The sequence below is a fragment of the Pipistrellus hanaki genome (genome assembly GCF_964339955.1).
Source record: "Pipistrellus hanaki genome assembly, chromosome: 5".
NCBI lineage: Eukaryota > Metazoa > Chordata > Mammalia > Chiroptera > Vespertilionidae > Pipistrellus > Pipistrellus hanaki.
The window spans coordinates 15,958,559-15,985,647 of NC_140507.1; the positions used below are offsets into that span (position 1 = coordinate 15,958,559).

General features: G+C 42.4%; 1 protein-coding gene across 2 annotated transcripts; it reads right to left on the bottom strand.

Moving 5' to 3' along the window:
• Positions 1 to 231: 231 nt before the first annotated feature.
• MRPL22 (mitochondrial ribosomal protein L22) lies at positions 232 to 27,080 on the bottom strand. 2 transcript variants are annotated; one of them, XM_084886307.1, is made up of 7 exons: positions 26,892 to 27,080; positions 25,303 to 25,345; positions 12,679 to 12,814; positions 9,186 to 9,251; positions 7,458 to 7,535; positions 5,847 to 5,916; positions 232 to 526 (listed from the first exon to the last, which is right to left on the bottom strand). In XM_084886307.1, exons 2-7 carry the CDS (start codon positions 25,332 to 25,334, stop codon positions 315 to 317), a joined length of 594 nt encoding a protein of 197 aa, XP_084742433.1. In that variant the 5' UTR covers positions 25,335 to 25,345; positions 26,892 to 27,080; the 3' UTR covers positions 232 to 314. The 2 variants fall into 2 exon arrangements, with proteins under 2 accessions (XP_084742433.1, XP_084742432.1); XM_084886306.1 differs by lacking the exon at positions 26,892 to 27,080 and adding an exon at positions 25,426 to 25,547.
• Between the last annotated feature and the right edge of the window lie 9 nt (positions 27,081 to 27,089).

Below are 27,089 nucleotides of genomic sequence, written 5' to 3' on the forward strand. Positions count from 1 at the left end.
TTATCCTGTAACCTACTCACGTTCAGTATCAAACTTCCACCTGTAGGACACTAGTTGGAAAGTTAACATTCCTTTCAAAAAGCCTAGTGAGTTCCAGTCTGTTACTATGTCTAGAGCAGATTTCCCCTTCCATGTTGCAAACGCATAAAACATATCCAGAGGCTCAGAGAGATGGGCAATCTTACACAGACAAAACTAGCAGTTGTACTTCAATAATTCAATGACAAGTCATAAAAAGCATCTGTCTTTAATTACTGTTTGTTTTTAGGAAATAAATGGCAAACTATATACACTGCGGAGTCTGAATTCCGCCATCATAGAGTGTGAATGATGGTCCGGTTTCGAAGCTGCTGAATATACTCTTTGGCGTGGGTGACTGCTGTCTTTGGTGGTTCAGGTGCAGGTGGAGGGCCTTCTACCAACTTCACAAAATAATGGCAAAAAACCTTCTCCATGATCCCACAGCGGCCTCTGCCATGGTATCGAATGCGTTTCAGGTACTGGCCTCGGCCTGAGTTGGACTGAGCTAGACAGGGAAGAAAAAAGAGAATTATAGGAAATGACTGAACTCAAGGTGCTCTAGCTTGATCAGCTGAGCAATTTCTGCCCTTTCCTTGACTGGATTCTAAGACTACATGAGCTTTCTGGCTGGCTAGAGCAGGCTGGTCTCAAAGCAAATATCTCCTCAGTACTCACTAAGGACCAGGCTCTCTTCTAGGTGTTGGAGAAATAGTGAACGAGACTAGCGAGGACCCTGGCTCCATGCAGTGTACACTACAGAGGAGACAGAACATCAACGTGCTCGCTTCCGTTAGTGACAGGTGCTATGAGCAAAAGAAAACTGGTGGGGTGTTGGGGGGCAACTTTACGTAAGGGGGTGTCAAGGGGCACTCTTGAGGAAGAGACAATTGACCTAAGATCAGAATGAATCATCCAGGAAAATGTCTACGGGTAAAGTGTTCCAGACCGAGGGAACAGCAAGTGCAAAGGTCCAATCGTGGCACTGCGTTTGGCCTGTTTTAGGAACGGTGAAGCACAGTAAGTAAGGTGACGAGTGGTACCAACAAGGGAAAGAGGTCAGAGATCAGAAGGCAGCATTACATAGAGCCCTGTAGACTGAGGTAAGGAGTTTTTATTTTATTCCAATTGTGATGAAAGCCCCTGGAACCAACAGTTCCCAAACGCTGGTTCTTGGGCTAGCTACATCAAACTAACCTAAGGACTCTATTTTAAATGCTAACGCTAAGACCCCACCCCTGGAGGTTTTAATTTAGTACATTTGAGGTGGGCATGGAAATCACATCCTGAGCAAACACTACCATTCCCTCAGGCCCCATTCTGATTTCCAGCCAGTTTTAGGAACTCCTGCATTACACCTGCCCCTCAACTCCCATCCCCCACTGCATGACAAAGTTTGACCTTATAAAATTTGAAGAAATCTTTTAAATAGTTCATAAAAAGAAATCTGTTCGCCCATAGTGAATCAGAGTAGTAACCACCACCTACTATTTTCTGAATTTACTTACTTACCTTTTTTAGTTAATTTAATAAGCCTTTTAAAAAGGCAAAATCTATAGACTATATCAGATTCACCCACTTCAGTACTTCCCATTTGCATATTCTTACTGTGACATAACTTTATCGATACAGGGACTATATCAAAGTATGCACTTGACAACGTAGGTGCCTTTGCTTATGCCATTACCTTAGTTTGACAATCTTTTCTCATGAACACCCTTTCAAAAGCCTATCTTCAAAATCTAATTTTTCTAGAAAAATCTCCATGACTATTCTAACCCAAACTGACCTCTTCTCTACTCCAATACCATTTACCTATATTACTGCTTTTTGTCCCAAACCATATGCTATCTTGTGTAAGTGTTCATGTTTCCCCTATATAGTCACTTCTTCAACCAAACTTCCACTCCTTCTGTAATGCACCAGAAAGTCATGCTCCACAAGAAACAGAAATGATTTTATAATGCATCCTCTGCTAATATAATAGTTTCAATTCAGGCATCTCTGATAAGTTTGCTCAAATTATAAAATAAGATCCAAAGTTTTCCAAGAGCATATAATACTAACAGTGTCCATAGTTTCGTTCCAACTCAGAAGAAGGACTCATGTATCCTTCCAAAGGGCTACTACTGCCAACCAACAAAATGATAGGCATTAAAGGTTTGAAACTGCTGCTAAGACTCACCGCCACTAACTGGAATTAGGGCAGAGGTCACTGTGTGTGTAGTGTGCACATGGGAGGTACTCAGATACTTTTTGAATGAAAGAGAAAACATTAAGACATCTCAAAAATAGGAACAACCTTCTAAAGGTAATGTCCAATAGGTACCATGTAGTTAAAATAATGTCAATATTTCCGATCACTAGCATTTAGGTAATTGAGAACCTTGACATTTTAACATTAGAAACTCTCCCTTCCCCACTTCATCACTCTTAGCCCAGAAGACTGATTTACAAAGTCAGTCGATCACTTTCTTTAGTGAATCACTTTAGATGCCATGAATCATTAAGCAGTGACATTTTATTAGTCCATGTCCACTTGTTAAGGCTATTCACAGTGTCATTAGTCATCATTATAAGTTTGAAAGGGAAGTGAACTTTCAAAGTCTGTGGTCATGCAACACCAGGTATTAGCTTTAGACTGATGTCAGGCATCTGAAGGAATTACTGTATAATGAGAACATATGCTACCAAAAAAGCACTTCCTTTAAATACCTATTCTTACCTATTCTAGGTGACTGCTGACACAAAATGGTAGCCAACGAGTAGTTAGTCTTTCAAATCTTAAAAGCCTATGGAATAAAATGTCTAAGCCTTTTCCAAAAATACAATAAAATAAATCAGTTTCCTACATTTTATCAGTAAGAATCACTAGGGTACTTACCCAGGCCTCTCCCCTATGGTTTATATCAGTGAGTCTGGGGTGAGGCCTAAAAATCTGTATTTTTACTAAGAACCTCAGATGATTCTTATTGGGGAAACTTGGCAAATACAAGGATAAAATGCCTGATATGGTAAGATATTTCATTTTCCACTAATCTCTTTTTCATTCCTAATGGGATTATGTAATAAAATACTTAACAAATGAGTTTTTAAAATCCTAAGACAAATCCTGCCCTGGCCAATGTTCCTGAGTGGTTAGAGCGCTGGCCTGTGCACTGGGTTGGATTACTAATCAAGGGCACATACCTGGGCTGCAGGTTCAATCCCTGGCCCTGGTCACTCAGGAGTCAACTAATTAATGTGTCTCTCTCACAGTGATTTTTCTGTTTCTCTTTCTCTCCCTTCCCCTCCCTTCCTTCCACTCTCTCTAAAAATCAATGGGAAAATATCCTCGGGTGAGGATTAACAAAAAAAACAAGAAAAGAAAATTATATGACAAACCCAAACTACCAGCCCTAATTCAAAGTTTTTTACACAGCATTAGATGAAAAGAGGGTGCAGGTAGAGCAGAGGTTTTTAAACAGAAATGTGCATAATGAGACCAATGAATTAAAGGCCCATTCATGTAAGACGGGTTAAATTTATTTTTGCTCAGTGGCAACAATGGGCTTTGCTCATTCATTTGATGGGAAATGATTAAGGTCCTCCCTCTATCTTTCTCTACCACGATTATTAAAGTGGAATTAAAGACAAATTCAATTTCATTTGTATCTGAATTCCATTACCAAGTGTTGTCTATCAGCTAAGAAGCCCACACATTCCTATGAAACTGAATAACATTGATTAAATCTGATTTTATTTTCAGAACAGCACGGGAAAGGTCACCAAGAGGTTTTAAGCAAATGGTCTTCCTCTTCATCCATTTCACTTCTTCCAATAATTCTGGGCCCTCCCAGTATTATTTACTCATGTTGCTCCCAGAGGAAAATGCTTATGATTTAACTACTGCAGCCCTGTATCTTCTAAGTTACCAGACTGATTTCCTTCTGCATCCATGCATGTTATCAGAATATATTTTAAAGTTTCAGCTTTAAAATAAAATATTTCCATTGAGAATCTTAACTCATTTGAATTTCAGAAGTAGGTGTGGTTTCAGCATCAATTTCAGATGCATTGAAGTGAGATTTCAACAGAACCAGAGTAAGTGTCTCCACTAGGACAAAGTTTATGTGACAAAGAGGAATTCAAATGATTTTCTCTATTCTAATTGTTGAAAAATACTAAGGTACAACAAATTTTCCCCATAATAATTCAGCCCCTTTCCCTCAATTTGAAGAGTAGCAGTTCCCCCATATCTTGAATTTAAAATATCTATTAAAAAAAAGAGTAAGCCGAAGCCGGTTTGGCTCAGCGGTAGAGCGTCGGTCTGCGGACTGAAAGGTCCCAGGTTCGATTCCGGTCAAGGGCATGTACATTGGTTGCGGGCACACCCCCAGTAGGGGGTGTGCAAGAGGCAGCTGGTCGATGTTTCTCTCTCATCGACGTTTCTAGCTCTCTAGCTCTCTCCCTTCCTCTCTGTAAAAAATCAATAAAATGTTTTAAAAATAAAAAATAAAAAAATAAAAAAGCCGAGACCGGTTTGGCTCAATGGATAGAGCGTCGGCTTGGGGACTGAAGGGTCCCGGGTTCGATTCCGGTCAAAGGCATGTACCTTGGTTGCAGGCATATCCCCAGTAGGGGGTGTGCAAGAGGCAGCTGATCGATGACTCTCTCTCATCGATGTTTCTAACTCTCTATCTCTCTCCCTTCCTCTCTGGAAAAAATCAATAAAATATATTTTTAAAAAAAAAAAAAAAAAGAGTAATATGCTAATTAGACTGGACGTCCTTCTGTACGACCTTCCAGATGAAGCTGGGGCTGGGAGGGAAGCCCAGTCCCAGGTGTCTGCTGGCGGCCAGAAGGAAGCCCGGGTCCCGGGTGCCAGAGGGAAGCCGGGACCGGCAGCCAGGGGAAGGAAGGCCTACTCTTGCATGAATTTCATACATCGGGCCTCTAGTCTTTAGATAAAAGAATCCTCCCTATATGTAGGTTTAGCAGATGGAGAAAATTTTGCTTAGACATCAGCATCTTTGTTTGATTACAAAACTGCTGAAGTTAGGAGTAACTGCTGCTGAAGTGAGAAAAATACATTAACTCCAGCTACTGTTCCACTTTACTGTGTGTTGGGAGGAGGCAAAGAGAACTTTGTAATAATCACTGATCTCTTTCTGGAAAAAGAGCTGTGTGAAGGTATACTATAAAAAATCCCTCACACTTTGTACAAATGCTTCCCAAAGCATCTCACTTACATGAGTTTAATTTGATGTGGAAAAAGCATGCAAAACGAAAGATAATGCTTCCGGATGTAATACCAAAGGGACATTTACACACCTGGGTCATCTGAGTCTTCCAAGGCCCTTGGCTTCTACAATTCAACAGATCTTCCACTCTGGTCATTGGAAGGTTAATCTACAGGGTACCTTTATGGGTTAGGCACCTGGCTTGGCACATTATGAATAAAGACTTGGCACGTTATGAATAAAGTCCACCTATGATCCTTTGGGTTGACAAATAATTCATTCAAAACAAAATCAATTATGTTCTTTCTTAGTTTTATTATGATTAAAAGACCACTCCATGTACTACCTTGGTATCCATTACTCAATAATTATTGGCAATGGGTTTCATAATCCCAGTCTCATTATAGAACAGGTAACAACAAAGCACGGTTATTACCATTTACAACAGGTTAACATGAGCACGCTGAAGACAGAAAAGCTATTACCAGCAATTTTCACTGGCAAACGCAGCCCTAAGTGATTAGATATCAAAGACTATTGTTGGATAAAGAACCTGACATCGCTATCAGAAGAGATTTCCAACACTAAAAATGTTAAAAATCTTACCTATGTATAAATTGGATCTGAATTCCACATTGTGGTCTCTCACTGCCATCTCTTGTGCTTCTAAAAGAACCTTAAACAAGGAAAAGAAAGGCATTCACATGACTGACCCTGAACTAAAGTGAAATGAAATTTCTCATTTCTTGTTGTTATCTCTAAGACTGCTAATCACATGCCTCCATTTTACAGTCAATTTTAAAAAGAGAATATCCAATGATAACAGTACCAAGGAGAAAGGGTACAGTGAGCTTTCCTTCCTCAGAGAAGAATTGCAAATACAAGGAACACAGTCCATCCGGCCAGGTTTTAAATGGAATGTGTGAGCTGTGAAGGAGCAGATAGCAGCCCTTGCAGCAGTTCCCTTCATAATGAATATTATGTCTTTGAGTCTGAGACTTGCCAAATGGTTCAAGAAGCTCAAGAACTAAATCTTATTCAAAATACTTAAACTTCAGAGCCACCGTAACCATTAATAATATCAGACAAGTAGAAGAAAACATACTTGAAATTTTCCTTTAGGAATTACTACATTTAAATTTCATACATATTTTGAATTAACTTCCTCCAGAGCACATTTTTAGAAACCGGAAAATTGTCAGAAATAGCAGAAGCCAGATCTTTCACTCCTTTAGATAAAGAATATAGTACAAAACTGGTACACAACAGACCTTCAGTAATTGCATTCTGAATTGGATTAAATATAGGCACTGGATTATATGGAACCTCTTAGAAGTCTAAGTCCATCAATCGTTAACTATTCACCTACTAAACTGAAAAAATAAGATTGACTCTAGGTGAGAGACTTAACTGAAATATAGAAAATAATGCTGATAACCCTGGATATTCTCAAACCAGCTTTTTGAAACAATAGTCAGTGAATTTACCATTAGTCTATTTATACATAGTGAATCAGCTACACTTAGAGCTGGGTCTTTAAAGATTATATAATCCAATCCCACCTGTTTTACAAACAAGAAAAATGGGACCAGACAGATTATCACAGTAGAAATATGAGAGCCGAAACGGTTTGGCTCAGTGGATAGAGCGTCAGCCTGTGGACTGATGGGTCCCAGGTTTGATTCCGGTCAAGGGCATGTACCTTGGTTGCGAGCACATCCCCAGTAGGGGGTGTGCAAGAGGCAGCTGATAGATGTTTCTCTCTCATGGATGTTTCTAACTCTCTATCCCTCTTCCTTCCTCTCTGTAAAAAATCAATAAAATATATTTTAAAAAATAAATAAAAAATAAAAAAAGAAATATGAAAAAAAGGACTGGACTCCAAGTCTCCAGAATCCCAGTCCAATGCTCTTTCCACTCAACTAGTTAGAAAATCATAAACTCTCAGTTGTGGAATTGACCAAAAAAATATATCAAGCCCCAAATCATTAAAATGTATCACAGACTTCAAATATAAATGTCTGGTGCAAATAAAAGCATCACACAAAAAAAATGCTTAAAGCACATGACATTCCTAAGGTTTAAGGACATTAATGAAACTGAGCATCCTAAATCTGTATTATATAAACCAGGCATTAACACCAGGGAATTCAGAATTTAGGCTGAGCTTACTAACACAAGACAGCTATTCACCCCTCACCTCAAATCTTAGTTTACCTCTTTAATTATTTGGGCTCCTTTTTTGTCACTGAATTCCAATTGAGCCAAAGCCTGATCAATGGACATTCCTCGAATCTAGAATTAAGGGGTGACAGACAAGAGAAAATAAGCAAATTAATTTACAAAGTCAATGTTCTCTTTTCAATGAAAAGCAAGTCTTTTTTTTTTAATTCTTTATTGTTAAAGTATTACATATATCTCCTTTTCCCCCAAATGACCTCCTCCCCCCATCCAACCCCCCCCACTCCTGCTCTCCAGCACAGGTCCTCAACCCCCTACTGTCTATATCCACTGGTTATGCTTATATGCATGCACACAAGTCCTTCAAAAGTCTTACATAATCTAAATAACTTCTAAAAAATAGCTAAGTAGTTATACGTTGATTATATCTCAATAAAACTGGGGGGAATTTTTTAAATTAAAACTAGTGGCCCAGTGCATGGATTTGTGCACATTGAAAGGATATTAATTAGAAAAAAATATTTTAACAAAGCTATTCACCCTTTCTTCATAATAGAAGTGTCAGAGATGAGAGAAAATTAGTAAAATGTATATGAAAGTAATATATAAATTGATTAGCAGTAACATGATATCACAAAGACATGATATAAAAACAACATGATATAAAAACAATAAAAACATGACATTAAAAAAAAAAACATGATATAAAAACGATGATAAAAACGATTGATAAATTGATTCAACTTATTCTAATTATCTCCCTGTATACCACATTAAGAGTAAAACCATTTCCAGAGTGCTTGACTAATTTCCCTTGTGATGAAGTATTTACAACTTTAACATCAACATCACACACTCTTGGAACTGGAGAGAAAGCAACATATAACTGACCATGTCTGAAAACAGGTTCAGGTAGGAATATTCCTACTCGGTATAGAGTTTGTTCTTATGATTTATTAATAGTATTCGCAAATGCTGGCATCACGGGAAACTGCCTTCAAGTTAATTCAAATGGGAGGCCAGTGTCAGACAGGGACAAATACCACGCATGCGTGAGTCAACTTTTATTTTTAAATTGCCAGTGCGCATCATATGTACCAACCGGCTGGTTGGTCGGTCAGTTGGACCGATGAACAGTCAGTCACTTAGCCTTTTATATATATAGATAGCTAACTAAATACAGGCAAAAGAAAAGTTTGAGAAGGAATACCACTGTCAAAATCAAGCTTAAACTTGTTAACCATAAAACCTAGATTGTTAATAGTTTAAATAACATTAAAAGAGAGCAGACATGACAGAGAGAAACCACGGGTGGGCTAGGACCACACTAGGCAATAAAGACACCTCTTTCTCTTACAGGACAAATGCATTACATGTATATTTGCTGCGTTTGTCTCTTTTCATGCCTACATTTCATTTTCCCCGAGAAAAAAATATACAAAGCGTCAGTTTTGAAACAGGTTGAATCAACTCTTACAGGTGAATAAACTTGCTTTCTGAATTCTCTGGTTATAGCCAGATTCCTGATGCCTTTGTTTTAAATATCTATGTACCCAATGTGACACAGTTTCTCAGAAGAAAGGTAAAAATTAAGCAAATAACTCATCTCTAAGCAATCATTTTTGGACTACCTACCAACTGTCTGAAAACGCAATTATACTTCTCACCTTGTAGAGGCAAATTTTTTTGATTTTTTAAATCCTGGGGGAGAAGTCATAGCTTAGATTCTTTAAGTATTATATGGTAATAGTTATTTTAGCTTACCAATTTTGCCAAATACCACATCTTGTCTTTGCTGTACTTTATTTGTCTTCGACAATGGTAGATTTCCTTACAAATAGAAAATAATAATAATAATGATTATAATAATACAATAATAAAGCTTTAGCAAATTTATACAAAAATTACAATAACGGTGTTGCTCAGTGGTTGAACCAGGAGGTCACAGTTCAACTCCCGATTCCAGGTCAGGGCACATGCCTGGGTTGCAGCCTCAATCCCCAATGAAGGGTGTTTAGGAGGCAGCCGATCAGTGATTCTCTCTCATTGCTGATGTTTCTGCCTCTCCTTTCCCTCTCCCTTCCTCTCTGAAATCAATTAAAAAAAAATTTTAATGACAGTAACATAGTGTTAATAAAGTTTTGACATTCTATGACTAATGAAAATTCTGTCATAAGAAATAAAAACCTTATTAAGATTTGCAGATTCTTTTTCCCTACACAAAATTATATATTTTCCAAAGTCTGGCTCTGTTAAAAAAAAATTACTAAGGGAAAATAGAAAGTAAAAATGACGAGTTTGTGCCAATATATACTATATTTTTATCCAGAGGAAAGTATTTTTAAAACATGTAGCTGGCTAAAAGGACAAAAAGAAAAAGAATAATAAGAAAAAAAGTTTCCTATTAGTGAAGAGAACAATGTGAAATGGACAAAATAACTTTTCACCAGTATTCTTGGTGTTTGGTCAAAAGCACAGGTTCTGGAATCAGAATGCCTGGGTTGGAATCCTACCCTGTTTCCCTGAAAATAAGACAGTGTCTTATATTAATTTTTGCTCCCAAAGATGCGCTAGGTCTTATTTTCAGAGGATGTCTTATTTTTCCATGAAGAAGAATATGGTACACATTTATTGTTAAATGAAAATAAAGGAAATTTATTACCTGTATACGGTAGGGTAGTACTGTAGTTGTCAACACAAACCAGACAAACTGTGAATCCTACAGTATCAAGAATTTATTCATTTATTCAATGATAATCATGTCATCATCCTCTGGAACATCATCATAACAATCCAATTCCTGAATTTCCTAGTGAATTTCTTGTGACTCCATTTCTTTCAGAATCAGTGGACCAAATCTCTCATGTTTAGCCTAGGGGGGCCTTATTTTAGGGGGGATGCCTTATATTTCACTCAGAAGGAAATCTGTAAGTAGATCTTATTTTCGGAGGATGTCTTATTTTCGGGGAAACACGGTAGTTCTAATATTTACTAACTACAAAACCCAAGTTATTTGATCTATCTCGGCCTAAATTTCTTTAAAATGAAGATAATATTACCTCCCTCATAAAACCGTAAGAATGAAATAAAATAACATGTTCAAAAAAAAGCACTTCACATTGCCTAGCACACGGTAAGATCTTAATAAATAGTTCACAAAGCAATTATCAAATTTTATTTGATCTAACTCTATGAGTTGGGAGAGGAAGCATTTTATAATCCTTTCACAAAGTGAAAACCAGAGAAATACAATGTCTAGCAGACATATCTTTGAAGTTCCCCTTCTGACTCTAAAACACGCATTCTTTCCAGCATTATATGCTATTAACTCACCTATACAGTAAATTACATAAAGTTATTTATGTTAGGATATAATGTGCAAAATAGTTATTTGAATGAAGCAAGAGATTTAAATTATGAAACATACTAGTAGCCCTGTGCACGAATCCGTGCACCAGTAGCTCTCTACAGGCCTAGCTGCTCTGTGCCCGCTGCCCAGGGACTCTCCATGGCCCAGAGACCCATCCGCGACCGGGCATGGAACACTTGCCTCGTCACCACCCGGGCCTGGCCAGAGGCCCATCGGCGGCTGGGCGCGGAAAGCTTGCCTTGTCGCTGTGGCGATGAAGCAAGCATCCCACCAGGCCACTCACGCTGCCCGCTCTCAGCGGCCGCCCCCTCAAGACTGGGAGACTCTGGAGGTGCTGAGAGGACTGGGTGCTGCCATCTTTGTGATGGAGTGATGGTTGATTTGCATATTACCCTTTTATTAGATAGGATAAGCCAGTAGCTACATAATACCACTTTAAAAAATGTAGGAAACATTTGACAAGGCAAGCAATAACAAGGAGACCTGAGAATTTTCTAACATTCTGACTCCTGCAGGAAATTTTCAAATGCCTTAGAAACAGCAGTTTTCTCAAGTGGCCATCTTTTAATCTGTAGCATATTTCATTTCAGTTGCAATAGAAGCTGACAGGCTGAAAACTGTAGCAATACTCTAATTATATTTCCAGCAATAAAGTGTCCTGGGGAGCTCAGGAGAGGAAAGAAAAACTGTCATGACTGATAATATTAATTTGCAAAAATTAATACACTCAAAAACGTATATAAAAACGTTTATATAAAAACGTTTCAATTCTTGATACCCCACGGTGGATTATCTTTAAACCTGAATTGTAGATAATTATCTTCAAATTTTGTAAAAAATATATTGTAATCCTGGCAAGGGCATGGGAAAAGAGGAATCAAGAGTTTACAAAAAAAGGAGAAAGTTATTTAATCCTCCTTTTCTAAAACTAAAAAACTCTATATTTACTTTACGCAGGTGCTTTGCCTAAGGATACCTTCTTAAGATAAGCCTTTAAAAATGTTTGCTGAACTGAATTATTTATAATTAACATAGTAATTCTATTTCTAAAGTACTTACCTCAGTTTATTAACTTAAGGATTCAAATGTTCCCTTCTTGTTTATGCTATCACTACTTGCTTAAATTTTTTTTTTTAATCGATTTTAGAAAGGAAAAAAGGAGAGGAAAAAAAAAAAGCAACAATGGGAAGAAAGAATCATTGATTGGCTGCCTCATGTACACCTCACACTGGGAAGTGAACCATGACCTCCTAGTTCATAGGTTGACGCTCAACCACTGAAACACACCAGCCGGACATAAACTTTTAAACAGATGTAAATATATTCCACAGCAAGTTCACATCAAGCTGGATATCAGACATATCTCAGACAAGCAATCACAAGCAATGTGAAAAGAGTAAAAGAATTCTGAGCAGCTAAAGATTAAGATAAAACTCGATTAAATTCAAACCTTATGTTCAAAGATTTGTGAATTATAAAACAATCAAGTGTCTATATTCAAATATAAAACATTGGAAAACCATATATGATTTAAATATTGGTCAATAGTTTAAGTCATTCTTGCCCACTCTTCATGCTCCATTATCAAGAATTCATTAGCGAACCCCTGAAATAAAAAAAAAATCAATAAATCTCAAACTACTAGCTTAGAGTTAAGGCCCCTATCCAGGAGATTAATAATGTAAGGCAAACAAATAGGAACAACAAATACCATCTTTTAAAACTTCCAAAGAGATAAATCCAATACATTTTCTTTATCAATTAAAGGATTATGCCAACTGCTGTATAATTTTTTCTTTTCTTAACATGGAATAATAAATCACTGCCAGCCACAGAAGAGTGAGAGGGCTTTATCAAAATTTAGAAATTGGTCTATCACAAACTTACTGCTGGTCTCCGAGGTTCTCCAGGCAGTTGTGGAGGATAAACAATTTTATTCTTCTTCTCCCATTTTCGAGAAATGTCAAGAGAAGCACTTGTGTGGATGTGTGACTGGGGTAAAACACTCTGAGACGGAAGAAGCCTGTAAAACAACAGACATTTAGCATCTTTTTGCAGAGCCTATACATCTTCTGAACCATACCGTTTCCATTTTGACAGAAACTATGTAAGGATCACAAATGGAAACATTCTAATCATATTCATTAACAAAAACACTGCTTTTACATAAAAAAAAAAAAAAAAAAAAAGCTCAAAGAGCTAGTTTATCAAAGGCTAGGAAGAATGAAAAGTTAATAACTTGAATAAAGTCAAATAATAAATATTCACCCAAGATCTCTTGCTCTCACTGACGAATAAATACTGACTCTGTATCATAAGTCAGCTCAGTCCTTCAGCAGATTGAAAGGCATCTGATGTGTGTTCCTCAACTTTGTTGAGTAAGAAGACCAATGACATTATTTTATAAACACTAAGAAATTAATGGATAAAGTTGGCATGATGTGTCTCCTGATAAAAGAGCATGCCACCCACCATCCATGAATAGTCTTTCCACAAAAAATTAACCTACATTGATAAAGCCTCTAGGTTCAATACAGGAAATACAGAGACAGGGGATCATATCAAACAACATCAAGAGAATGCACTCAGCCAAATCCAAGCTGTACAAAACTCTACACGACAAACAACCAATTTTCTTCAACAGATAAGCTCTAAGGGGAAAAAGAGAGCTGAATTAAGAACCTACAGATTAAAGATGTAATGGAAATAATTAATTTTAGCTGAAATCAGTATGGCTCAATGGATAGAGCGTCAGTCTATGGACTGAAAGGTCCCAGGTTCGATTCCAGTCAAGGGCATGTACACTGGTTGCGGGAACATCCCCGGTAGGGAGTGTGCAGAAGGCAGCTGATCGATGGTTCTCTCTCATTGATGTTTCTAACTCTCTGTCCCTCTCTCTTCCTCTCTGTAAAAAATCAATTAAATATATATATTTTTTTAAAAATCTAGATTTGAACATCGAAGGCAAGTCTGACATCCTCTGTGTTCCAGCACCAAGGACAACACCTGGCATAGGGATAATGAGTAAATATTTAACCCAGACTTCAATATTCAAAGTTGTTGTATATTTGCAGACTCTCACACAATACATAGATGCAATTGGATGATATGCTTGGCAGCATCTTTGCTTTTAGCCCTCAAACCATTCAGGCTAAATAATTTTTTTGAATCGACTCTCCCAGTGGCTCATTTCTCCTACTCTACCTCACATAACCATTTATCTCATATTATTAAGATCAGTGCCATCTACGTACCTGACAAAATCTGTACATTTGCCATCCACATTTAGGTTCCAATGTTTTAAACGAAACGTATAAAAGTAGGATACATGATATCAGAGGGCAGGATTTCCAAATGAAACTCTAAGCCAGGTGATGAGGGCAGAGAGTAAGAAGTCAAGCAGACCTGGGTCTAAATTCTAACTCTAATTTACTAAGAGAATGGCCTTGGGGAAGCCACATAACTTTCTGGATCTCAGGTTTCTCAACAATAAAAGGAGTAATTACAGTAATTACTTCATAGGCTTCTTCAGAAGCTCAAATGAGATACTGTAAGTTAAATACTCAACCTGACACTTCATAGGGTTCAGTAAATTGTAGGTGTTATTTTTAGATTGAAGAGAATAGCTACCTCACTTGATTGTTAGTAGATTAATAATTAGTGTGCTGTTTCTTACAGTATCAAGGAGATGATAAACACTGATAGCTAATATTAATTAAATTAGGCCCTCTGAGCCATTAATTCTTTCCTGTTCTCCAAAAATATAAATCCCATGAACTGTAAACTTTATATTACACCCATTCAAATATTCCCATGTTAAGTCATATCATTTATGTTTCTACAAAGTTGCAATTAACTTTGGGTACATGAAGGACCTCTTTGGGCTTCATTTTCTTTATCTATGAAAAGAGCAATTGGACTATATCATCTTTAGGATCTCTCCAAACCTTAATTCTGCTTCCAGTCCAAATATACATAAGAAATTAAACACATTATGAATTAATAATGACAAAGCTTTCTGAATACCTACAATACTTTCAGTGCTCAAATCATTCATAAAATGAATTATCAAGTAAAAACATTAAGTCATTATTCCAAATTGGGTACTTAATTCAGAAGTGTATTAAATCCGAAGTTCTTCTGTGCCCTCTCCTGGCCAGCTGTTAGAATAACACTAAGTTAAAAAAATAAAATGAGGTAATCATCAGGTAGAACTGAAAATAAAATTAATTCAAAATTGAGACTTTTATAACTCCTTTTTATGTGAGAAAGCCTATGAAGGGTCACTTGAGAAAACTCGAGAAAAGGAAGTTGCTGGAATTAAAAAAATGGCATGGGTTACTGCTATTGTTTTCCAACAAATATTAATTTTTAAATTGATTTTAGAGAGGAGAAACATTGATATGATAGAGAAACATCAATCAATTGCCTCCTGTACACACCCCGACCAGGGACTGAGCCCGGGTATATGCTCTGACTGGAAATCAACCCCACAACTTTTCAGTGTATGGGATGACCCTCCAACCAAGCCATACCGGCCAAGGCAAACATTACATTTTAAGTTTGCCTGGAGGTCCAGTTTACTGCTAGCGTTCTAAAGAATCAATGCTAAATCTTTTTTTTTTTTAATTATGTTTTTACTCTTGATTCTAGAGAGAGTGGAAGAGGGAGAGAAACATAGATGTGAGAGGGTAACACAGATCAGCTGCCTCCTACATGCCCCCCACTGGGGATTGAGCCCACAACCCAGGCATGTGCCCTGACTGGGAATTGAACCTGTGACCTCTCAGTGCATGGTATTATGCTCAACCAACTGAGCCACACCAGCTAGGGCTGCTAAACTTTTTTTTTTTTTTAAACCAGTAAAGAACATCTAGGATCAACTTTTATCATTTTGAAATTTAAGCATGACCACTAATAACAGCTTTTCATTTACTAGGAACCCGAAATCCTGTTAACTTCACTGTAAGCAGGTGAAGGTAAGCAGGTGAACCAACTCTCCAGAGTGCTTGTCCACACAGCATGCGCGCAGTGGCCCGCAGTACGGTGAGACTGCCAGAGTCACGCAGAAAGCAGGTGGTAGACTAAAACTAGCCTAGGAAGCATGTCCTTACTCTCGTTATTCTGGTCTTTCCTATCTCCCGATACTTGAGGATTACATTTACCGTATTTTTCGGACCATAAGACGCACCGGACCATAAGACGCACCAGTTTTTAGAGAAGGGAAATGAAGAAAAAAAGATTCTGAAACAAATAGTGTCCTAAAATATTTTATGTGCATTAAAACCCAACATCACAGTCATAAACACATGTAATCAACCCTGTAAAGTAAACAGCAGCATTTAGAACCATTTTAGAGCAGGGCAAGCACACAGAGACCACACAGAGCCGGGCAAGTAAAAAAACTTTTTTTTTACAGTATATGTGTAGGCTATACTTGGACCATAAGACGCAGGTCCATGGTCCGAAAAATACGGTAAGTATCACTTTTTAAATTCTACCCACAGTCTTTAGGCATTGAGGAGTAGTAGATATAAGCCAAACTATAGAATTAAGTTAATTCCGATAAGACAGAGACTCTGAAACTTTCCAAAGTCACAATTGAAAGAAAGAACTAATACTTCCTATTTATTATTCAAAGTTCATTTTGAAATTCAGAACAAGATATACCCAAGTCCCAAGCGAAGATAATACTGGCCTCAGGCTCAATCTTGATAATATCATGCTATATGCATCAAGGAAAAAATTCTTTGTTCCAAATTTACTTCTGATAACATTAAGTTAATCCTACACTTGAGACTGAATAAAAGAACAGCCTCCCTCTTGCCTCATTTAAATCTAAAATAAAGGGCTGAAGTGATATGCATATTCTCATAACTCAATATAATCTTACTTTGTCAAAGTCAAGGACAATCAAACAAGGAAACAGCTTAGCAAATGAGAAAAGTAAAATTCCAGCAACTTTCAAAGTTTCCCAACCTCCGCACTACTGACATTTGGACCTTTGTTGTGGAGGGCTGTCCTGTGCCTTCAAGGATGTACAGTAGCATCCCTCATCTCTACCCACCAGATGCCAGTAACAAACCCTGCCTCAGCTGTAAGAAACAAAAGTGTCTCCAGGTGTTGCCAAATGTCCCCTGGGTGGCAAAACTGCCCCCAGTAGAAAGACAGTATTAGCTAAAGAGACAGTCAAAAACAAACAAACAGTAAATTTTTGCAGAACAGGGAGCATGTACCAAAAGGTTCCTGTTATTATGTCATACATAGGTGGGGTTAGTAAACCAGATTTTCTATGTAAGCCAAGGTTAGCTAAATGCCTAAATTTTACATTCTTCAACCAAGGATATGTCTTTTAAGTTTTTCAATTTATTTGAGACAAAGAAAGAGAGACAGAGACAGAGACAGAAAGAGAGAGAAGGAGGGAGAGAAACATTGATGTGAGAGAGAAATATCCATCGGCTGCCTCCCATACACGCCCCGACCGGGGCTCAAACCTGCAACCTGGGTATGTGCCCTCACCTGTTATTAAATGCTTGGCCTTTCAGTGTATGAGATGACGCTCCAACCAACTGAGCCATACAGCTAAATTTTATGTTTTTAAAAAAGTACATATTTTTATTGATTTCAGAGACGATTTTTATTGATTTTTATTGATTTCAGATTTTTATTGATTTCAGGCCCTAAAGGTTGCCTGGCATATATTTCCTTTATCCATTTCATCTCCTAGCCCCTAAAAACAAATATCATACCTTTTCTTGCTAGTCAAACCTCCCATATCTCCTCCCTCACTCTCAATCTCAACTGTTAACAATGCTTATTTAGCTAAGAAAAATCAAACAATTGGAAGATAATTTCCACAAGCTCCCACCACCTAATCCATATACCTACCCACATCCATGTCCATACACACTTACTACCTTCTCTCGTTATTATGCACCTTAGCTAGTACCACTCTCATCCCTTCTCCCCAGATTCCATTCCTTCCCACTTAGTATTCAAGTACATTGCTCAGGCACTTCTTTCTTCCCTCTTTCTATCAGAATTGTTTTCCTCTCTATTGGATCACTCCCATCAGCAAAAATATAAACTCAAATAGTCTCCTAACTCAAAACCAACCCTCCCCTAACCAAGTTCTCTAACTACTGCTGTAAAACTTTATTGTGTGCTGCACTAGTCATGACTGTGTCCTCATTGCAGAGTGAGCATTACAGCACCTCATCAATCACAAACAGACGCTTATGTTTAGCTGTGATGTTCCAGTGCAGATTCCTAGCTTGAGGACTATTAAATTACAAACACAACTATGGCTGTAATACGTATTTTTCTGGGAAGATGCTTGTGGCTTTCCTCATGCTCTCAAAGAGGTCTGTGACTCAAATTTAAGAACCATTGTCTTAAAAAGCAAGAAATCACAACCCCTCGGATCACAAGGTAAGATTTAATTAAGAGAGCACAAAATCAACGTGGTTGTCAAATCTTGCTGGTCATGCAATCAGAACACTTGAAAGCAGAAATGAATAACAACCAGAGATATTTTCTACCACTAAAATGTACTCTTCATTTTAAACTTAAGTCACCTCTGGAGAATCCAAGATGACTGCTCGGGTAGACACCTAACCGCAGCAGCACACAACAATTTCAATGGAATACAACTAAAATGTAGAGTGGACATCACCCAGAGCTACAGGTAGTCGACTGACAGAAAATTCTACAACAAGAAGGAAAGAGAAAACCAGAAGGAAAATCAGAGGAGCTGAAAAAAAGCCTAAGGTACGGAGACATGCTGCGTGCTCGCACGCACGTGTGCGGAGAGGTTGCAGCCGGAGAGGAGAAGAGGGCTGGGTGCTGCCCGGCGTTCCCTAGCAGGAAGGAAATAAAACCCCCAGCCTGGGCTGAACCCCCGAACCGGCAGCGCTGAGCCCCAAGTTATGGGCCAGACCCTGGGGACCCAGGCTCCGGCAGGGGGAGACGGGGCTGTGAGGCGGAATCCCAGGCGAGCAGCGAAAAGCAGGGCCCCCGGAGTCGTGCGCACATTGCTCGCAGAGGACTGAATGTTGACTCTGATGCTGGATTACCCTAGCCGGAAGAAACAGGGCCTCCGGCGGCGCTGAGCCTCAGTCCGGACTGCTGTGAACCCCAGTTCTGGGCCAATCCCTGGGGACCCAGGCTCAAGTAGAGGGAGACGGGCTGTGAGGTGGAGTCCTGGGAGAGCCCCCAGAGTCGCGCGCACTGCGCGCAGAGGACAGTCTGTTGACTCTGATCCTAGACTCCCCTAGCGGGAAAGAGAAAAAAAAAGCTCCAGACTGGAGGAATGCGACAGGGAGCAGGAGCCCCTGCAGGACACCGGCCAGCCAGGCGCCGGCAGGGAGCCGGGCGACGGGGCCCCCGGGGGGTGGGGGGTGCCCCTGAGCCATCGACCTCTGAGCGCTGGCAACGGAGCCAAGGCCGGGGGCTGCTTCCTGGGTGGCACCGACCCCGGCAACAGGCTGGAGCAGCGCGGGAGCCCGCAGAGAACAAAGGGGTGCCACAGGCCAACCTGCTGAGTTCCCAGGACAAGGAGGAAGAAACCAAAGAAGTTCTCAATGTGAAGAAATCAAGTGAGAGCAAAAGATAGTAAAATTACTTAAGAAAGAATACAAAGAAGATCTTGGAAAATCAAAGACTAAGTCAGAACTCAACTCACCAGCCAACATTGCAACATATATGCGTTAAAAAAAAAAAAAAAAAAAAAAAAAAAAAGGACAGAATGTTGGAACAGCAGCAGCCAGGCCTAGAGTGCCCAGGCACAAGGCAGTGGCAACCGGGCCCGGAGCAGCAGCTGCCAGGCTGGGAGCGGCCAGGCCCGGAGCAGTGGCTGCCAGGCTGGGAGCGGCCAGGCCCGGAGCAGCCGGGTCGGGTGCAGCCAGGCCCGAAGCAGCAGCTGCCAGGCTGGGAGCGGCCAGGCCTGAAGCAGCGGTTGCCAGGCTGGGAGCAGCCAGGCCCGGAGCAGCTGGATCTGGTGTGGCCAGGCCCGGAGCAACGGCTGCCAGGCTGGGAGCGGCCAGGCTCGGAGCAGCCGGGTCTGGTGCGGCCAGGCCTGGAGCAGCGGTTGCCAGGCTGGGAGCAGCCAGGCCCGAAGCAGCCAGGTCTGGTGTGGCCAGGCCCGGAGCAGCAGCTGCCAGGCTGGGAGCGGCCAGGCCCGGAGCAGCCGGGTCGGGTGCAGCCAGGCCCGGAGCAGCAGCTGCCAGGCTGGGAGCAACCAGGCCCGGAGCGGCCGGGCCCGGAGCAGCCGGGTCGGGTGCATCCAGGCCCGGAGCAGCAGCTGCCAGGCTGGGAGCGGCCAGGCCTGAAGCAGCGGTTGCCAGGCCGGGAGCAGCCAGGCCCGGAGCAGCCGGATCTGGTGTGGCCAGGCCCGAGCAACGGCTGCCAGGCTGGGAGCGGCCAGGCTCGGAGCAGCCGGGTCTGGTGCGGCCAGGCCTGGAGCAGCGGTTGCCAGGCTGGGAGCAGCCAGGCCCGGAGCAGCCGGATCTGGTGTGGCCAGGCCCGGAGCAACGGCTGCCAGGCTGGGAGCGGCCAGGCTCGGAGCAGCCGGGTCTGGTGCGGCCAGGCCTGGAGCAGCGGTTGCCAGGCTGGGAGCAGCCAGGCCCGAAGCAGCCGGGTCTGGTGTGGCCAGGCCCGGAGCAGCGGTTGCCAGGCTGGGAGCAGCCAGGCCCGTAGCAGCCGGATCTGGTGTGGCCAGGCCCGGAGCAACGGCTGCCAGGCAGGGAGCGGCCAGGCTCGGAGCAGCCGGGTCTGGTGCGGCCAGGCCTGGAGCAGCGGTTGCCAGGCTGGGAGCAGCCAGGCCCGAAGCAGCCGGGTCTGGTGTGGCCAGGCCCGGAGCAGCAGCTGCCAGGCTGGGAGCAGCCAGGCCCGGAGCAGCCGGGTCGGGTGCGGCCAGGCCCGAAGCAGCAGCTGCCAGGCTGGGAGCAACCAGGCCCGGAGCGGCCAGGCCCGGAGCAGCTGGGCCCAGAGCAGCCGGGTCGGGTGCGACCAGGCCCGGAGCAGCAGCAGCCAAGTCCAGAGCAACTAGGTCGGGAGCGACAGTGACCAGACCCGGAGCAGCTGGTTGTGGAACGAACCAGAGCAACAGAGGCCAGGCCTGGAGCAGCCAGGCCCGGAACAGCTCACTCCTCGCCTGCCCCTGCCCCACAGCTGCCTCTCAGACATGGCTGGAAACTTTTGTGGGAACTTGAGGGTCTGCTGAATCAAGTAATGAAGGCTTAGATCTGGATGTGTTGAGTTAGTATAGGGCTGGGGTGTTGATCTGTGAGTGCCTTGGGTGGGGCCTGGATGAGGCTGGTTGACCTATTTGGAAATGTCTTTTGTGTGAAATGTATCATTGGGCATGTGGAGGTATTATTGATATGAGAAAATGCTAAGTAACTGATTTACTATCTGAAAAGGGATTTACTATCGGGGAAAGGGAAGGAGAAAGAGACTGAACATAAACTGCACCTATGGATGAGGACAATGGGGGATGGGGAGGGGGCAGAGGGTGGGGCGGGAACCTGGTGGAGGGGGGAAGAAATGGGGAACCTTTGTAATAATATGAACAATAAAGATTGATTTAAAAAATAAATAAATAAATAAATAAATAAACTTAAGTCACCTCTTCCCAAAAACCTTCCCTGACAAACCTCTTCTGTGCCCATCACTCTGTCCTTCCCAAAGTGTGACAGGACACTATTTAAAGCCAGATGATTTTTTTTTTAGATCCTAGATTTGCTATGTATTAACTGTATAACATTCGTAAGTCACAAAATTTCTCAAATGCATCCATCAGTGAAATGGGAGACTTGGAAAATGTCCATTTGCTACCAAATACAGCCTATGGAAAGGCTTCATCTGCTCAAGCCTTTAGATGAGGGATGCACTCTAAATTGACACAAGCCCTAACATACTCTCATTTTACAAAAGCCACTTCTAATTAATTTATTTCTAGCACGTATATGCAATTAGTTTCCAAACACTAAATTAGATGATCCTTAAGATTTTACAGTTGCCAAAACTGGTTTGGCTCAATGGATAGAGCGTTGGTCTGTGGACTGAAAGGTCCCAGGTTCGATTCCGGTCAAGGGCATGTACATTGGCTGCAGGCACATCCCCAGTAGGGTGTGTACAGGAGGCAGCTGGTCAATGTTTCTCTCTCATCGATGTTTCTAGCTCTCTATCCCTCTCCCTTCCTCTCTGTAAAAAAATCAATAAAATATATATTTTTTTTTAAAGATTTTACAGTTATCATGGGCAGTATTTATACCTTTCTACTTAGTTTTCATATAATCATTTCCCCATTATAGAATTATATAATTTCAGAACTAGAAAGAATCTTACAAGATTATCTAGAAAATTCCAACCATCTTATATGACATTGATGAAAAGACTGAAGCCAAACTAAGTTATTTGGCTTAGATCTTCCCAATATAAATCACTGCAGGACAATTAAATCAACAAACATTAATAAAATCCTTACTTTGTTCAGGACCCAATGCTGGAGCTACAAAGAGGAACAAAAACTGACCCTATTTGTCCAGGATTCACAGCTAGTAAAGGGCCCAGATACACGCACATGAGATGACTACTCAAGGCACACATGCTAAGAGGAAGGAGAAATCAATGCCTTTCATTTTTAGTGAGATCCGAGAAAACCTTCTGAAGGTGCAACATGTGAATAGGGGGTTAAATACCAAGAACTGCTGTTGTAGACAGGAAGTGAGGGCACAGCGTGAAAAAGCCAAGAGGCAGTGATGCACAACATATTCAGAAGACAGTAAATTAATCTGCATGGCTGCAGTAGAGAGAGAAGAAAACCTAAGAAAGCAAAGTGCAGACAAACCCTTAGGGCTGTAATCCCTATTTTCTTTGTTAGCCCACCTCTTCATCCTCTTGAAACAAGAAGCTAGGATGGAGGAAAAACAAACAAACAAACAAAAAACAAAACAAAACAAAAAACAAGAACTCAGTAATCATTTATAACGACAAAAGCAGCCACTGCAGTTAAAATGTAGGGTGGATGCCAAAACCGGTTTGGCTCAGTGGATAGCGTGTCGGCCTGCAGACTGAAAGGTCCCAGGTTCAATTCCGGTCAAAGGGCATGTACATTGGCTGCAGGCACATCCCCAATGGGGGGAGTGCAGGAGGCAGCTGGTCAATGTTTCTCTATCATCGATGTTTCTAGCTCTCTATCCTTCTCCCTTCCTCGATGTAAAAAAATCAATAAAATATATATTTTTTTAAATGTAGGGTGGATGATCATATAACATGCACCATCTTAAACATTATCTCTTAAAATAATCTATGAGGTAGGTACTACTATTCCTCTCATAGCAAGAGAACTGAAACTTAGAAAGGTAAGTAACTTCCCCCAAATCACACTCTTAAAAAGTAGATTTGCACCCAACTTTTCTGTATCCAAAGCCTATATAAACCAAAATAAAGGCTTATCAGAAAATTTACAATCAGATTATCAATCTCCAAATATCAATTGCTGTACTGAAAAAGAAAAAGAAAAAAAAGGGAGGCCCCTAACCTTAAGGAATGCTTTGGTCCTAAGATCAAATGACATTGTGAATACTCTATATATAAAAAGCCAGTGTCCATGACGACCAAACGACCACCTCTCGGTCCCTCCCCTCTCTCCCCGGCCCGCATAGAGCAGAGAGGGGTGGGGCAAGACTGGGAACTGATGAGTGGGCTGAACGGCTGATCTCTTGATCCCTGTCCCCGGCCAGCAGGCTCCAATGGATCAGTGATGGTGAACGGGAGAATTGGGGTGGGTGGTGGGAGGACCAGGCTGGCTGTCAGGCCACCAGTTCATCCCCGGCTGCTCGGCTGCTTGGAGGCTTAGGCCTGTGGGAAAGCAGGCACCAGTGACTTCACCTCTATGCGTGCATGCCAGGACAGCCGCTTATGGAACACGCTGCCCACTCGGGGCCACTCATGCCAGGGCAGCTAGGTCACGGGCACTCCCCACGGCTTCCATCAGTTCCTCAAGCCCCCGCAGCAGCGGCAGTGGCAGTGGTGCCCATGTGAGTGGCCCCAAGCAGGCAGTGTGTTCCATCAGTGGCCAGCCTGGTGCACGCACATGGAGGTGAAGTCGCCGGCACCTGCTTTCCCGCAGACCTGAGCTCCTGAGCAGCTGGGGATGAGCTGGTGATCCCAACAGCCTGACAGCCTGTGGCAGAGGTGGCATTCGGCCTGGGGACTGGTGAACAGGCAGAAGATGGCCCTGATAGCAGGGGGTAAGGCCCTAGGGACCCAACCCGCACGATTTCGTGCATTGGGCCTCTAGTCCTATATTTTAAAAGCCTAATATGTTAAGTGTCTAGTCATTTGGTCAGCCATTCAACCAATCAAAGTATAATATGCTAATGATATGCTAATAATGCTCAACCGCTCGATATGACGAGCACTGACCACCAGGGGGCAGACAGTCAACTGGTACACCAGTTGCTATGACATGCACTGACCAACAATGGGCAGACACTCTGACCGGTAGGTCAGCTTGCTGCTGGCGTCCAGCCCATGGGGACTGAGTGAGAAGGGACGAACATGCCCTGGAGCCCTCCTGTGTCCCTCCCCAGCTCTGATTGTGCACCGGTGGGGTCCTTCAGCCTGGCCTACACCATCTTGCAATCTGGGATCCATCAGGGGATGTTGGAGAGCTGGTTTGGGCCCCATTCCACAGGCCAGGCCAAGGGACTCCATTGGTGCACAAATTCATGCACCGGGCCTCTACTATGGTATAAAGCTTCAAAAACTCCTGTAACTGAGGGTCCTTAGGCAAGTTTTTTCTTTGGAGGACTCCAAGTTCCTTGTCTGAAAAATGGGGACGTACACTACATGGGATGGTACAAGAACGAGATAATGCATAAAAAACAAGTAACACAACCCCAGGCAGGAAGTCAGCAATGCTGTCTGCAACACTGACCCTACAGGTGTAAGCAGGGCACTGGAGTGGGAACTAGGAAGGAGGACTGGGACCCTGGAGGTGTAAGCAGGGCACTGCAGGGGGAAGGTAGGAAAGTGGGGCACTGAGGCATGGTTAGGAGAGTCTGACCATGTTCAAAAAGATCAGAAGGAACTGTTTAGAAAAGACATGGCAGCCCTAGCTCATTTGGCTTAATGGACAGAGTGTTGGCCTGTGGACTGAAGGGTCCCAGGTTCGATCCGGCCAAGGGCACATGCCTGGGTTGAGGGCTCCATCCCCAGTACGGGACAGTTCTGGAGGCAGCCGATCAATGATTCTCTCTCATCATTGATGTTTCTCTCTCCCTCTCCTTTCCTCTCTCAAGTCAATAAAGAAATATTTAAAAAAGAAGAAAAAAAAAGAAAATAAAAGACATTGCAGGTAATCCTAATTCCCTGAGGGCTGCCGGAATGGTGGGGTGTCACCGTGTCCCTGACCTTAGAGCCTAAAACAGGGCACGCACAGAGGCTCCTAGTAACTTAAGGACTAGTCAGGCCGTGGCCCTTCTGCAACTCTGAGCCACTTACCCCAGGACCAGCTTCCGCCTCAGGTTCTGCATCCATAACGCACCTGCAACGGCAACACAACCCGTCAATGCAAACTCCCACCGCCTCTCCTTCCTACCGCCCCTTAACCATTAAAATCCTCACCTAGGCGGTCCAGCACCGCCGCCGCCATCTTCCTCCTCCCCTCTACGGAAGCCTCAGAGCTCAGTCCGCGTCTGGACAGAACGCATGCGCGATCCTCCGCTCCTCCCCACTCACTTCCGCTCCGCCCCCGCCCCCGGCGGAAACCCGGCAGCACCTACACCGGCGCTGTTGTCATGGAGACCACCAATACGCAGCCAAGGTACTTAATTTAAGGCGTAAAGGAATGAATGAATGACTTAACAAAGGCCGAAAACTACGGTAGTCCGTTTCCGGAAATTCATCGGGATCCAGAAAAATTAACAAAATCTCACCTCACAAATGGTCTGGGAAAGAATTGGGGAAGCAGAGACCTTGAACAAGCCACCTAATCTGGATGGGCTCAGTTTTCTAGCCAGTAAAATAGAATAATGATCCTTACAGCAGTTTTAAGATCTCTACTGAAGGTCACGTGGAAAGATCAGCTCAAAAACAAACAGCTCAAATATAAAGTATGACGTCCTAATCCTTGTTAATCTCCAGGCTGTCCTACAAGAGATATAAATTACTTATCACCGGGCACTTGCTACTGTATAAGTCCTGCAAACATTTCACTAAATCTCAGTATTCCTCACGGCAATGCAACAAGGCATAGATTATCATTTTCCTTCTTCAAATGAAAAAGACCTAGGATAAGCTAAAGTCTCTTTAGAAAACAACTGTCAAAAAAAAAAAAAAAACAGTAGTCAATCGAAGGCTTTATGCCTCCAAAGTTAGTACCCCTACCCTCTCTGTATTAAGATATCTCGGGTTTCGGTGTGCCAGATACCCCATGCAAACAAGCAATCCAGGAGCAGGGGAGTGTAGTGCAGAAATGTGAGCACCTTAGCCTGTTTGAGTTGGAAGGAAACTTCCATTCTTTTTCCTCCACAGCACTTGGCACACATACAGTTTCACAGAGTTGGCATTCGATCAATGGAGTCACTCTACTCTTCTCCCTGGGTTTCCACCCAGTAGCACAAACTCTTTCCTTTTTGAGTTCTGATCGGAATTTCTACTTATTTTTTTAGATATATCCTTATAGCTATCTTTCAACCTTTTCATCTCCTGGTACACATAAGCTAATTACTAAAATTCTGTGGCACGCCAAAAAAAAAATGTATTTTTTGCCAATCTGACAAAAAAAAAAAAAAAAGGCATAATTTTGATTCAGTCATACCGAGCCGCTATTGTGTTGGCTGTCCTTATTTATTTATTTCCAATCTAAGGGGAAAGAGGTCAATGCCCCTGACTAAAATAGTCAGGTACTGCGTGTTTTAAACATTCTTGCTGGTCTCGGCACACCAGTTGAAAATCTCTGCTTTAAAAGCATCTCCAGAACTAGCCAAGTGTCCCGGCACGAAGCGTTCAAAAACTACTACTACATGGGGCGGCGTTAAACCGGCCGTGCGGGAAGATGACTCTACCGGTCTAACCCGTTAGTTATGTACCTTGACTGTTAGGAAGCGAGAAAGCCTAACCCCGGGGCTGGGCTCAGGCTGCGGCAGAGCCCGCCGCGGGCGGGCGGGCGAGGTGGGGAGGCAGAGCACCCCGAACCCCGCCCCGCCTTCTCCAGCCCCGCGGCGGCGGCGGGAGCCGGAGCGCGGTGCGGCCTGGGCCTCGGCGCTCGCCGTAGCGGCAGAGGGACG

Excerpts from the sequence above, each read along its gene's own strand:
- MRPL22 (XM_084886306.1), bottom strand. The coding sequence starts at position 25,453 with ATGGCGGCGGCGGTGCTGGACCGCCTAG. Across the intron at positions 25,346-25,425 it reads GGCGGTGCTGGACCGCCTAG|GTGCGTTATGGATGCAGAAC; the intron begins GTGAGGATTTTA and ends TTGCCGTTGCAG. Across the intron at positions 527-5,846 it reads CAGATCCAATTTATACATAG|CTCAGTCCAACTCAGGCCGA; the intron begins GTAAGATTTTTA and ends TTCCCTGTCTAG.